The sequence below is a fragment of the Lactuca serriola genome, chromosome 5, assembly GCF_051521515.1.
Source record: "Lactuca serriola cultivar US96UC23 chromosome 5, Lser_US96UC23_V15, whole genome shotgun sequence".
Taxonomy (NCBI): domain Eukaryota; kingdom Viridiplantae; phylum Streptophyta; class Magnoliopsida; order Asterales; family Asteraceae; genus Lactuca; species Lactuca serriola.
Window position 1 is genome coordinate 82,750,870 of NC_136412.1, and position 15,593 is coordinate 82,766,462.

General features: G+C 32.8%; 1 protein-coding gene across 1 annotated transcript; it reads right to left on the reverse strand.

Annotated features, from left to right (window-relative positions):
- Positions 1-8,168: 8,168 nt before the first annotated feature.
- On the reverse strand, positions 8,169-15,022 carry ETL1 (SNF2 domain-containing protein / helicase domain-containing protein). Its single transcript, XM_079000562.1, has 12 exons — positions 14,333-15,022; positions 14,025-14,142; positions 13,265-13,305; positions 12,915-13,165; positions 12,280-12,460; positions 11,889-12,074; positions 11,089-11,253; positions 10,841-10,999; positions 9,920-9,994; positions 9,696-9,832; positions 8,681-8,899; positions 8,169-8,583 (listed from the first exon to the last, which is right to left on the reverse strand). The coding sequence occupies exons 1-12, from the start codon at positions 14,894-14,896 to the stop codon at positions 8,421-8,423; spliced, it is 2,259 nt and encodes a 752-aa protein (XP_078856688.1). The 5' UTR covers positions 14,897-15,022; the 3' UTR covers positions 8,169-8,420.
- Positions 15,023-15,593: the final 571 nt, after the last annotated feature.

The following is a 15,593-nucleotide window of genomic DNA, read 5'->3' on the forward strand; positions in this document are numbered from 1 at the left end:
ATTTTTGACGAAGTACTTTTTAGCCTTATCAATATAAACAAAAGTTGTAGTATACATTAAACCGAGAGCGTGCATATAGAGAACGTCCAAATTTGACTTCATTAGAGGAAGTTATAATTTTTCTAAGATCTAGAGTTGCAGTATACAGCCCAGAAACTGATTTTTAGCCAACACAACCTAAACGAGACTTTAAGATCTTGTTAATAGGATTTCGACAATATAAAGATAGACGAAAATGGACATAGGGTGACAAAGTTATGAATTTTTAACAGACTTTAACTGTCTAAGTCTGTTAAAATGTGACTTTAAAAATAAATTCAACATTAGCCAACAGAGTCTAAACGAAAGTTGTAGATCACATTGCTACCTACGCATGGATATAGAGAATTTCAAAAATAGAGCTCGTGCGCGAAAGTTACGGATTTTAGAAGATAATTAATTTTTGGACTAAACCAGCGAGTGACACGTTGCAAGATTTGAGCCACTACTTCTTCCCCACGACTTTGCACGAGATCGCGACACGTGGCACATTACGCCCAACGTAATTTTGAGTATGCTCAGTGTAACCCTTAAAAACCCGTTACGCTCAGTGTAATTCTTGAGTACGCTCAGCATACTCGGTGCTGGCAGCCTATAAATAGAAGGCATTTTTCACTCTTTTTCTTACATCTCTTCGCACATTTCTCTCCCAAACACCCCCAAACCCTCTAAGCCTTTCCCTAGCACCTCCTAGGTGTTATTACTGAGTCCTTGAGCGCCATAATTCCCCGAGAAAAAGATCTTTCGGCTCATAAGTTATGCCCACGCAGAGCCCAGTTCCTCGTTATACCCCATTATAAGTGAGTTATGCTTACCATACTTTAAGTATAACTTATGTTTAAGTTCATTATCGTTATTATGAACCTAAAAACAAGATTTATCAGTGATTTTAAGTTGTTATACTATTGATCTACTTACGGGGATGATGTTTAGGATGGATTTAGTGAGGTGTTTAAAGTGGGATTTCCAAACAGTATAGTTTGTATACCAAATGGACCCTACCTCCGATATGATCCTACCTGGTTGCTCCTTACTTGGTAGATCTTGAAGTAGACTTTGAGTTAATGATGAATCTATACTAATAATTAGTCGCAATAAATATTAGACGAAAACTTAGCGCTAATAATACTAGGTTACGTTAAAGGAAAAGACGATTGCTAGAAGCGAAGCGTTGTCCGAATTTCGATTTGTCACTTTAACAAGTGAGCGCATAGTTAATTCATCTTACACATAGATATAAAGTTAATGAGATTATAACACTATTAGATCGACAGATTCTAAACAAACAAACAAATATTAAGTGACAAAGGAGCACAAGAATGAATCAAACGGATGTCGAATGATTAAAATATGCTCCACCTCAGAAGAGCTCGATGAAGAACTTCGACTGTAGAGGTGTGCTAGGGTTATAATGCTATTCAATGCAAAATAATCAATGAGAAGCGTATCTAATCTAAGCATGCATGCACTATATATATACTAACCCTAAAGACAATACACGGTTGCACAAGCCCAAACCGTGAATACAAAATGGACTATAACACGAGCCCAAAGACGCAACACCCCAGACCCAACATAAGTATTTGATATTAATACATTCTATATGTGTTTATTATCTGTGTTCTTGATATCTAGGCTAGATGAACGACCTATGCATGTTTTACGTGATTTAAACTTTATATGTATTTTTATACCTATAAATATATTGGATAAAGATAGGTAGATGAATGTTGAGAGATGAAATATGATATAGATGATGAGAGGTGAAAGATGATGAGAAACATTTACTTTAAAGTTGATCCAGTCATCTAGCAGAGTATAGATGATGACCACGGACTATTCTATACAGTCCAGTGGAACGTTAGCAGGCTCGCAACCTGTAGGTGTTTGTGAACGACGTGTTCACCAAATGTATTCTAAAAACCTTGACCGTTATGGACTTAGTGCCTTACAAATGAACATTGGTAGCTATAGACTTAGTGCCTTACAAATGAATATTGGCAGTTGTGTCTAATAGATAACATCGGTAGCTATGGACTTAGTGCATGTTGGATAAACCCTGGAAGCGATGGACTTCATGCCTATTCCTTACAACAACCTTAGCAATAAATAAATGAAGAATATATGATTCTTAGGGTAGATCCTTAAAAATAAAGAAGGTAATGGGGATGGGAAATTGGGTTAATTGTTTGATGATTAAACGTAATAATTATATTATTGTGGGTTGAAAACCCAATGTACCCACCAGGTTTCCCAACCTGACCCGCTCAGTTTATTGTATCATGGGTGGCAATATTAAAGATACATTTGCTGAGAGATTCAAGGAGTATTAGGCCACTAGTTTAATTACTGTAAGGCTTGTGATATTCCGTTATGCTTATGTTTCTGTATTGACAATGACAACCCAATGGTTTAAATAAAATACATTTCTTCGGAAATTCTTTAATAATATCATTATCATGTTTTCTGGGAACAAATCTGCAATATTGTTCTTCAAAAAGGTTACTCTGATTTTAATAAGCATAAACAAATCGGTCTTTTCTAACCGTGAAAATGGGGATGTCACATTATATGACCTCTTAGAAAGTTGGAATGCAAAAGTGAAAGGATTCAGGTTAAATGCATTAAGATATCCATTTTGTGTAGGTCAAGAATGAACTATTTGGTGGTCATGACGTAACGAAGGGATTTTCTAGGTCATTTTGGCCTGACGCTGTCACGACATGAGGAATTGATCATCACAACGTGACAGTGATCCAGATCGTTTAAGGTGAAGCCGAGTTGAGTTGAATCATGACTGAGTTAGGGGTCGAGGGGAATCGGTTTTCACCACGTGACCATAAGGTGGTCACGACGTGAGGGTCAGCTGGTGGAAGGGTTGATCGTTGACTTTAACCGTTGACTTTTTGACCAGTTTGACTTTCGATCAACTATGAGGGGTTGAGGACTAAGTAGGGAAAAATGGTCTTTTGCCCAAATAAGGATTTATTTTGGTATGTGGACTTGTTGAGTTGGGGTATTTACCTTAATTGCTAATTAGGATTTGGTTTTTGGATATGTTTAGTGGGAGAGACCTTAGCACCAGCAACTCGTGTGTAAGATTTATTCGTTTACTGATTGAGGTGAGTCTCTTCACTATACTCGTGGATCGAAGGCTCCAATGATGGCCCACTGGATTATGTGTGTAGGATGCTAGCAGTCTTTGTGACTCTTGCTTATATGACTATATGCCTTATGTATGTAGGGTGAAATAGACTCGGAGGTGAAATAGACCCGTTCATTATGTATTTGTTTTCTTTGTGACTCTTGTTGATATGTTGGTATGTTATATGTATGTGGGGTGAAATAGACCCGTTCGGTTGAAAAACATCGATTGAGTTGAAATAGACTCGAGGGTGAAATAGACCCATTCAGTTAGAAAAACACCGATTGAGTCGAAATAGACTCGGGGGTGAAATAGACCCATATATCTTCGAGCTAATATATATGTATAGTATAGGGTATTTTGGGGAACTCACTAAGCTTTGTGATTATGGTTTTATGTTTACGGTTCCAGGTATTTCCGATTCCAAGGGGAAAAGCTCGATGTGATTGCACCGCTCCACCAGTGTTCCGCATTATTTGACTTGTTTTGTACTCTGATGACTGTATAACATGTTTTTATGCTCTGCTGGGATTTTTGAAATTGAATAAACGGTTTTTTTTATCGACTTAGAGAAAAAATTTCACTTATTTTTGGGAAGTTACACTAAAGCTTTATTTTCTCAAAACTTTTGACTACATCGTACTTTTTCTCACTTTTTGAATTTTTTATACTCACTTTTTTTACTACGTAATACTGATTTTTTCAACACTTTTTTCTCATTCATTTTCTAAGAGAATGTGGTCATTTTCGTCCAGAAACTTCCCCGATTGTGCTCATTGTCGACTATAGGGTCCTCCGATACATTGACCCATGCATGGCTAAAGTCGTATGTTCAGTCAGGGTCTTTGATGCCATCAAGTACGTTCCAACGTTTGAAGAATACATTTTCCAAATATAGAATTAAGAGAGGCGGGACTAAGGTTGAAGGTTTGACTAAGGTGTGGTGGTTTGACAGTTTAAAATATATGAACAGAAAAAGACTCATTTCAATCTTTTGTGTCTCCAGTACAATCTCAACAATTAAAATACGTAAAGATTTCACATAACATAGTTAAAAAAAATTATAAATATGGCTTAATATTTACGATTTATGTTCAATTCAAATTTATAAACCCTAACACACCTCCCTTCCTTATTTAATCTTTAACTATGAAATTATTATTTCTTCTACAACAAAATCATTGTACAATATTGCACTCTTCTCAATGAAGATGGTTTTCTATCTTTAAGAGAGTTTGTCAAAATTGATCAAATCCGTACAATCCTTACTAAATTTTTGAAAAATTATTTTTCAGTTTCAGATGTCGTTGATGTTTGGCACATGTTTGGGTTTATGCAAAATAAATAGGTTAGATTGTGTTTTTAAATATGTTTCTCAATGATATAACTTTTATATTTTTTGAGGTAAATATATGTGGTGTGTGTTTATGTATTTGTAGTCTACATGAGTATATCGTATATCTTTGTATGCATATTTAGTTGTATGCATATTTAGTTGAGTATGTTTGGACTGTATATAGATTAGTTTTTGACAAACAACTAGATATTCGTTACTATAGCAAAAATCGGGTATTTCGATCAAAGACTCAACTTGAGTGAGTGGAATACAAACGTCATATATATTGCAATGTTGTACCTGTCTCTTTTTGTTAATCGGTTTTGAAGATCAGTACATATTAAAAGGGAAGAGCTTGATATGTTTATAAGATGTATTGAAGATTTTTTAGAATGTTTTAAGGAAGAAAAGAACCATCACGATTTGTTTATTTTTTTTATAAAATAAACTAATGCTTAATATGTATTTAAGTTTGTCTGTATAACATATTAATGTTTAATATGTATTCAAGTTTTGTCCTTATATTTAAATAAATAAAATATATTGGTTTATGTGAATGAAGTGTTTCTGTTTGCTATGTATAGAACTATTTCAATATCAATACCATAACACCTATGATAGATATATTTGTTATATATATACATATAATAAATAATCTCAACCACCATAAATCCGTTCTTAGATACAATAACATTTAAACATGATAAAATATTTTTTTAATATTAGAGAATTTCATATATTAAAAAAATAACAAATGAAATCTACTTTTTCATAACTCTTTAAAATGGTCGACTGTAACACTTGCTCACCTTACACTCACACACTTGCTCACCTTACACTCACACACTTCAAACACTCTCCACACCCACATTCACAAATGGTTGCTAAGAGAACTTATAACATTGTTGCACAACATGGAGGTCTTAAATCAATGGGATATCCTTGGCCCTCAGAATTTGAACTTAACTTTGTTTGTGACAAGTGTAACCGCAGCATGAAACTCCCAATTAGATGGGATGACAAAGAGTATAAACTTCGAAAATCAGAAAAGGTAACAAACATGAATTTATTGGTTTGTTTTTATTATTATTTATTAGTGTTATCCTCTACAATTAATTATTAAACGTATATATAAATATGATAGTGTTCATGTGGAAAGTTGATTAAGATCAAGGAGGTTCCGGAGGTTGTCTCGAAGGAGGATTTTGTGAAGGATTATGTGAAGCATTCAGAGGAGGATGAAGAGAATAAGGTGGTGACTGACGTGTGCACAACTATCAAAGTGGTTGGGGACTTTAGTCTGAAATATGACTTATTCATGGGATCTGAAATCGTGTGGAAGGCGGTAAGTAACTTCTCCAATTAGAAGTTAATGACAATGCTATAATATCGATCCATTGATTAATAAATAATTTATTTAATTTATGGATGCAGCTTTTGGGGGATAACACTGTGGAGTTCACGACCAACTTTAAGGGAGACTGGGTGGAGAAGAAGAAAAAGAAAGAGGAGGAAGAGGAAGAGGAAGAGGAAGAGGTAGAGGAGGAAGAGGAAGAGGAAGACTTAGCTTGTGTGTCCGGTTTGCAGCTGTACATCATGGAGGTGTTTGCGTAATGTGCTGCATTATCTAGTTATTTGCTTGGTCAATAACTGTTTAGAGTTGGTGTTAAGTTATTCCGAGTTTGTAGTTATTCCACGTTCCTTGTAGTGTCTATAAGGTGTGTGATGTTATTATCCCTTCAGTGAATAATATACATTAGTTGGTGTTGGTGTACGTAACATAAATCTTCTTTCTGTTTAGTTTTTGCTTATTCTGGTTCCTATGAAGATAGAAAAGGAAGATGAAGTTATTGATATTACTGCATGGAATTTTGTTGTCAAAGCGAATGAAATGCAATAAGGTTGAGGGTGGTTTGTGGGATTAGTTCTTATCCTTCCACCACCGCCCGCTTTTTTTATTTTTATACTCCACCGCCCTCGTACAACCACAGATCACCTTCGCCTGTATGCTTTTTCTCATTACTCGATCCGTCTACATCTCAATACTGGTCAAAGATTGCTTCTACTCCGGCCGTTGCCATATCTCCCATTGTTACGGACAAATCGAGCGGAGGAAGGTGGTGATGGGAACGTCGAGATGTTTCCGTTTATAGTGATGACGTTAGGGTTTTTATTCACGCTTAATTTGTAATTCAATTAGTGTTTTAATTTTTTGGAAAAAAATTTATTGTTAGATTACGTGTTAATAACAAAAAAATCTTTTATTGGTCATTTTATGTTATTTAGGTTACGATTTCTGTAAAAGTTTGTCATGGAGGTTTACAAATTCTTACAATTATCAATTTCTGGTTCTAGATTTTCAAACTGAAATTCCAGGACTCATGCAGAGGACGTAAGGTATGTAGTGAAAATGTTATATATTTGCATTTTTGCTTGAATTTTTGTCATCAAGTACAATTCGTATGTTACAATTCTTGCCGTTTGAATTGTTTATAGCCCTAATTCAGACCTTCCTGGAGATTGAAACTCTGTATGAAGCTTTTATGAATACTTATTTTTGTACTTTTTTATTAATGCAAAGAATCTTATAATAATTAATTTTTCTTCAAAGCCCATGTTATATTGATGCTAACTTCAGTTGCAAACAACTTCAAGGCCTATAAATACGACCATTTGATTCCCGATCAAGTTAGACTTTGTTTCTGATGAATTCCATGCGATTTTCAGACTTTTCCGGTGATTTTTGAAGATTGGAAGATTGCAATCCAGCCATTTCATCTTGTTTAGTAAGATTTGTAATTTAGATTACTTTTATTGTTTCTTATTCGTTTTTAGCCATGTCCTTAGATTTCAGTTTCGTACGACTCGACTAATATTGTTGTATTGTAATCATTATGCTTTATTTTTTATTATGATTATGTCTAGTTTTATTAGTTTTATTCTTAATAAAATGTTTGATTTTTATTCGGCTCTTATTGGCCATATGAATTATGCTTTGATCATTCTAGCTAATCAGTAATTAAAATCCTTACTTGTTTTACTCTATCGGTAATAAGTAACAAATATCGGATTGGTTCTAATACAGGATTTGATTCTAATATAATCTGTAATAAACTGATATAACTTTACTTGGAATTTTAAGTTCTAACTCAATTAAGAACATATGTAATTAAGCTAGTGAAAAGCTAGGTTAACTCGAAGAGGTTATTTTGGTTAAATATTTTGGTAAAAAAAAAAATTGACCTTGTTAATGATTTTTAGTACGAGTGTAGACATAACACAATTTGAATAATCAAAGCTTACGATTGATTGATTATATGCAGGATTATGAGTCACTGTGGAACTAAATTCATTCTTTTAATCTGAATTTTCATAAACTTTATTTTACATGAATAAGTAGTGTTTAAAAACCTCTAGCATTCCAGTTAATTGTTCGATAATGCTATTAAAAAGGTGGATGGCAGGATTGCTTCTTTACATAGCTACTCCAAAGTCCAAATGATTTGGAAGCTCGGGCTAATGTTATTAAAAAGTTCGACAAATTTGGGCTTAGTTGCCGAAAAAGCCCAAAGGCCAATTGGGACTTTGTGGAGTATGGTTTGATGGTGAATGTGTGTTACATAATAATATAATTTCTGTTTTACCCACTTAAAACATAATGTAAATCCTTTCATTCGTAGATTTGTAGATCAGATTACAAATAGTTATAAACTCCTACATTTAAGCTTCGACCCATATAAATGATGCATAAATTGATTAAATTCATGGATAAGTTACAAAATACTAACTTTTCAAGAATTATCAGAATAAACGTAAAGTCATGAAATATCTTCAAGATCGGGGTGGGGCCTCATTTGTTGTTGTATTATCAGAGAAATAGAAAAATCAAGATTTTGTTTTTCATCCCATCAACAAAGCTGACAAAATTTCTCCCATGGTTTTATCAGAGGATTCACCTTCTTTTTCCACTTCAATATTGGACTCAAGCACTGCAGCATCAAGTACTAATTTCCTTTTTGCAATTTCATAAACATTCTCATCCACTGTGTCCTTTGTTACCAACCTGGCATCATACGGACCAATAAATAAACTTAGAGAGAGACTAAATGACGATTTTACCCTTTACAATAATACTGAGAGAGAGAGAGAGAGGGGTGGACCTGTAAATAGTAACGGGTTTGGTTTGACCGATGCGGTGACAACGGTCTTCAGCTTGACGGTCAATTTGGGGGTTGAAGTCCATGTCGTGTATAATGACGGTATCGGCCCCGGTCAGGTTCAGCCCCTGCCCGCCTGCCCGGGTTGATAACAAGCATGCAAATATTGAAGTGTCGTTGTTGAATGTGTCCACGATTGTTTGCCTTTCGGTCACCTGAGTACTGTCATAAATAAATAATAAACATAAATTCAGAAATTGAAAAGAATTAATTAATTTAAAATATATAATAAGAATGTATATGGGACAAAAGCAATTGAACATGGGACAAAACACGATTAGACTAGACAAGCTTTCGAAACTATTTCTGATGACGTGAATGAGGAGGGCGTTTATGTCTTTTGGTTTAATATCATCAAAAACCTTAACTTTATTTCTTCCTAGAAAATCCCTTACAGTTTTTCATTTTTTTCGGTTTAATATCATCAAAAACCTTATATTTTGTGTTTTTCTCGGATTAAACCTCAACTTTACTTTTTTCACTTGTCTTTTTCTATTTTTTTCAATTTGGCCCTTTTAGTAGTTTTCTTCTGAAAAAACTTATAAAAAGTGAGGATTTTTTGGGAAAAATATATTTAAGGTTTTTCATAAAAAACTTAAAAGGTTGAGGGTTTTTCCGGAAAATTAATAATAAAAAGGTGAGAAATTTTTCGGAAAAAATGAAAAACTGCAAAAGGACTTTTTCAAGTAAAAAATAAAAATAAGGTTTAATCTGAAAAAAAAAAAAAAAAAAAAAAAAAACTAAATACATAAGGTTTTCTATGATATTAACCTTTTTTTTTATTTGGCCCTTACATTTTTTCATATTAAACCTCAACTTCACTATTTTCCTAAAATATCCCTTACATCTTTATGTAAAACCAGAAAAATTACCAGTAAACCTGCTAAAGGGGCCAAAAAAAAAAATTTAAAATAGAAATTTTTTTTAAAGATTTAATGTTAGTAGATTATAATTATACCTCCCATCAAGGCGTCTATATGTAACTCCAATTACATCTAGGGCCCACTCCAAGATATCAAGCATTGAAGTCCATTGACTAAAAATAAGAACCCGATGCCCACCATCCATAAGTGTAGGTAGAAGTCCAGCCAATGCCTGCATCAATTTAAAGTTAGTTTAAGTCAATTTAGGGACAAAAATGTAAATTTGCACACAAATATCTCATCTCATCTCATCATTTACCCGGCACTTTGCAGAAATCATAACATGGTCATCTGAAAGACTTTTCGAAGTCCCATCAGAATAATAAAGTAAAAGCTGCAACAAGAAAAATAATAAAACAGAAATTAATAACACTAATGTGATTATATCATTTTACATGTAATTGAAATGCACTTGTGTTTCCTTATAGATAATAGCAATCTACTTATTTTTTATACAGAATAGCAGAATACTTATATTTTGAAAAAAAAAAAAAAAAAAAAACCTTAATATTTTGTGTTTTTTCCGGATTAAAATTCAACATTCATTTTTTGCCTGAGCAAGACCTTGTATTTTTTTTATTTTTTCCGAAAAAACCTCAACTTTGTATTTTTTTTCCCAAAAAAAAAAAGAAAAAAAAAAAAAAAAAAAAACTTCAACCTTCTTAATGCTTCCAAATAAACCCTCAACTTTTTTAGTTTTTCTCAAAAAAACCCTGACATTTCACAATTTTTTTGGCAAAAAATGACTAAAAGGGCCAAATCGGGAAAAATGAAAAAATACAAAGTTTTTTTCAGATAAAAAAATAAAAGTTGAGGTTTAATCCGGAAAAAACATAAAATATAAGTTTTTTTTTAGTTTAACCCTTTATTAATAGAATGCAAGTATATTGCTATTACAGGTATGAAATTATAAATATGTTGTTATTATATGTAAAGAAATGTAAGTGCATAGCAACTATGGGTAAAAACTAAAAAGTAAACTAAATTTGCATATATTACATTACTATTTTTGGCAACTTATAGAATATTTCCTACCTAACGATTTTGTTAATGTTAATCCCCTATATAGAAACAGAATAAACTATTAACAAACAACAATTTAGTTATCTTATGTTTTTTAAACATCATTTTTCATACAACACTTTTTTATGAGAAAAAAAAATATGGAGAAATCAATTACCTTGTGAATTGAAAAGTCATTGTAACCCTTAAGCTCCTCAATTACTCTATCCAAAGTACACTCAGCACCAAATACACCTCTGGGATGCAACATTTTGGCAAATCTAATGACATCTTTATCTGTGTAAATTCGCCTCACCAATAAAGGATGATTTGCGATCTGATAGTAAAAAAAAAAATTAAAAACATGTGTTGAAATTTATGTATTGTTTTCATAATTAAATGGAATAATAATAATTAGTATAATACCTTTCTGAATTGAACAAAATAGTTTGAAATCTGGCGTTTAGGAAGATTAGGAGTTTTAACTTCTTCTCCAGATTTTGTCATTCGTGCATGTGCAACTGCACGATACTCTTCAATGGCTTCTTGATATGCAGTTTTTTGTTCTATTTCCATGTGCACATATTCAACCTACAACACAAAACATTTATCAGCATATAATAATCTCAAAGCACCAAAGAATATAAAAAGTACTAAAAGGTCAAAATGGTCAATCTGAGAAGATGTCTGAAACTTTTGTGGTTTTAATGAAAAGATAAAGTATTATTGGTTAACAACAAAAGTGAACTATTTTCATTATGATTAAATATTAAATAGTTTGGTGGTTAAATCGATAAAAAAAAAATAAATAAATAAATAAAAAAAATACATAGTTTAATGGCTAAATCGATAAAATGGTTTGAAAGGGTCAAAATTATTGAATTAGCCAACTAACTATTTTCTGTGGTGATTAAACTATTATACTTTTTTGATTGTAAAAAAACATTTTTCTCATTTACCCACTTTTGAGAAAGGTTCATGTATAGAAAAGCACAGTGTACTTTCACCATATTATTAATTTAGCCACTAAACTATAATTTTTTTTATGATTAGTAGCTAAATTAGAAGTATAATGGTTTTAATCACTGCAGAAAATAACTATGTGGCTATATCTATAAATAAAAGTACAGGTTTTAGTGTTTTACAAGTGCTTTTTTGTATTATACACAAAAGAAAAAAAAAAGATTTAATATAATTTATAAGCACATTGAGATAGCAACACATACCCGTTGAACCTTTGCAACTAATTGTTGCATTACATCTGATTTTAAGCGCCTTAAAATAAATGGTCCCAAAATCGATTTCATTCGAGAAATTAATTCTGTATCTTCTGCACTTAGCATCTTTTTCAAATCAATGTCTTCAGTTTCAAATAAATCAGGCATCATAAACTCCAACATTGACCATAGTTCCTGAAAAACAAACAAGGGCAGAGGGCAAATTTGTAAATAGTTACAACTTAATGGTGAAAGCCTCGTTTCTCTGCCTTTACTTATACTTTTTTCATTTTGGACATCAAAAGAAATTGTCTAAATGCATCATAATGGTAACAGAGCACGAGTTTCTACATTAACTCATGAAAAATTGAAAATGAAAAAGAGTTTAAAAGATGCATACATGTAAATCATTTTGTAAAGGTGTCCCTGTAAGCATTAACCTCTGATTTGCATTTTTTGCAACTGACATCAAGTTTTTCCATCTGTAACTGTTCTTATCCTTTAAAGCATGAGCCTCATCCATCAAAACACAACTCCATTTCCACCTTTTCAAGAGCTTTCGATCATCTTTCTGTTGAGCACTGTAGAAAGAATCTTAAAAACTACAACAAAAGCCTCAAATACTACAAAGAACAAGAGTAGTAGCATAAAAATGGTCTAAACCATAACGACTTTCATCATATTTGTGCTTTTCCTATGTTATTTACTTCTTAATTTTGTACTCCCTTCGTTATTTTCACCTTCTTCTCTCTCTTTCAGCCTTATTGTTATTCCAAGCTTTATGCTTTATCGCATGTATACCTACTTTATGCTTTATTTCTTGTGTATACATGCTTGTTGCATTTGTATTTTATTGTTTGTATCTTGCTTTAAGGTTCAAAGTGGAATCCCTAATTCAACTATTGTGGGCCCAAATATGGAAGTAGTCTTTCTACCCATGGATGGAGATATAACTGCATAAATATACCCAATCCATTATGGGATTTTGGGTATTTTTGTTGTAAAAAAACAGGGATAAAGAAATGAGTTACTAACCTGTGTCTTTCAAAGAGGGAGTAGCATACAAGAATCACATTGAAGGGGGGTGGCAATCCACTTTTGGCTAAAGAATTTAACTGTTTAGAATGAGTTGTTCTTGCAGCTCCATGGTATTGGAGCACTGAAAATGATGGACACCATTTCTTCAACTCTCTTTCCCAGTTTTCCAAAACAGAAGCAGGGCAAACAATTAAATGAGGACCCGGATCATCTTCCAAGTGGTTTAGTAACATAAGGTATGTTATTGCCTGATTAAAGATTTTAAAAAAAAAATTAAAAAGATGATAGATGTAGAGATGATTATTTCAATTTCTAGCAAAAATGAAAGAATCTTTAAATAGTCATACCTGAATAGTCTTACCAAGACCCATCTCATCTGCCAATATTGCTGCACAATAGAATCAAATGGGGTTGAAAGTTGAAACTAATATAAAATTAGTTAAATGTTTATAGATAAGACATCAAGACACATTGCAGTGATAAGCTATAAAATGCCATGATAACCAATAGACACTTGTATGCTGAAAAGGACAGCTCTGGAGAAGAATGTGTACACAAAATTTTGAGACATGAAAAAGAAAATCTTGATTATTTGTTGAATACAGAACATGCAAGACATTGGGGAAGAAACTGAAGACACGAGATAAGCACAAATTTAGAATCACCATTCTGACCTCAAGTACACTTTCTGTAAGTCTCATATAAACTATCATCATCATTTGTTTTTGAATGTCCATATATGAAACAGATTGGTGAAAATGAAAGTTAAGGCAGACTTAGAAGTCGCACTTTTGGAGGACAAGATGTCAGATAGAAGAAAGTGGAAGCTTAAAATTAGGACAATGGAGTATTATAGGTCTTAGTTACTAATTTTATCTATATGAGGTTATGAGTATGATATTTATCAAGAAAGATAACATGTGGTCTTATAAAAGAATGGTAACTATTGATTTTAAAGCTCGTGAATTCAGCCTAAATTACTTCTCAAGAGATTGTGTAAAGTCATTGGTAACATGTGTATAGATTTGAACATTTTGGTCTGCCAACCATATTCATAAATGTTTATATAATTCAGGCCAAAAGCATATGAATAGATTGAATACATACCTCCAGCAACCTTTTTCCTATACAAAAGCATAAGAAAATTGACACCAACAAGCTGGTATGGTTTGAGAACAGGCTGAAAACCTGAATCATCCATTCCACATGCTTCACATATATCATCCTGTAGAAATGAAAGCAAAACGTAAGTCACTAAACTCTTTTAGGCAAAGTTTTCTATTTGGTGAGTGAATGAACATGCAATTTCGATCATAAATCTATTCATTCATTGTATTCTCTTACTTCCACCGTTGTTAGTGTAAATAGATAGAAATTAAACTCAGCGGTGACTGAAGATGTAGATACGAACTCACATTAGTGACGATTCTAACAGAAGAACTTTCAACTTCAGCATAACGATCACAAGCATCGGTAGAAGAGGAGCCATACAACTCTCTCCGTAGCTCGGTTGATAGCTTCGCACACTTGTGCAACGCTTTTCCGACGATATCATCGCCCCCGTCCACCTCCTCACCAAACCCCAAATCTTCACTATCTCCATCCTCCCCTTCGCCCAAATCAACTGCATCATCTTCCACCGCCTCATCGTCCTCATCATCAATCACAAACCTCCGCCCACGGTTTTCAATCGTCGTCGATGGAGCCTCTCCGAAATCATCATCCTCCAAATTCTCAGGTGCATGTTGAGCTCCATCCTTGATAACTTCAACACAGTCAGAGGAGTCCGAGAAGTAGTCAAAGGATGGTTTAGAATTAGACGGCGTTCCGGCTTGTCCGCTTCCGCCTCTGAAAGCGAAAGACTCGATTGGTGGTGGTGGGGTTCTGGAGGAGGGTTTATTGAGAATTCGGGAAGAATCGAAATCGTGGTTTGACCATTCGTCGTCTGATATTTCGATTGACTCGAACCCTCGTTTCATTGCAGCTCCGAAGGGAGATGGAGGGTAGTTGTGTTAAAGGTGTGAGTACGGAAATGGCGTTGGAGTTGTCTAGGATTCGTCGGTTTCCAAGAGACTCGAAATCGAAAGCGCCCTTTTTCACGGAACTTCTACCCCAACCCAAATATTTCAAAATAATTAGAAAAAATTGCAAAAATGGGGCATGTGTTTGCCGATTTCTTTAGTTAAGGTTCAAAATAAAGTCTATTAGCAAAAAAGTCGGTTTAGCTATGGTTTTGGTCCCTATTTCGTTAACTTTAATATTTTGCTGTTAACCTTTTTAAAATAACAATTTTACCTTTAAAGACCATTTCTGCGGTTGTCTCTTTTTACCAAACTACAATGACTATTTTTTGCAATTTTCTTTTTTATTTTATTAAAATATTATACATTAATTCTTCATCTTTTTAATTTTATTAAATTATAATATATTAACTCTTTTTTTAATTCCATTTTTATTGGATTATTTTTTAATTGATTATTATGTATTAATTAATTTTATTTTTAATATATAATATTTATATACAATTAAATATTATATTATTATATTATTAATTTCTTTTAATTAATTCTTTTTTATTTTTTTATTGGATTGTTTTTTTAATTTCTTTTTTATTAGATTAAATTTACCATAAAGTTCAATAAAAAGACCATTCATTTTTTTATTGGATTATAAATT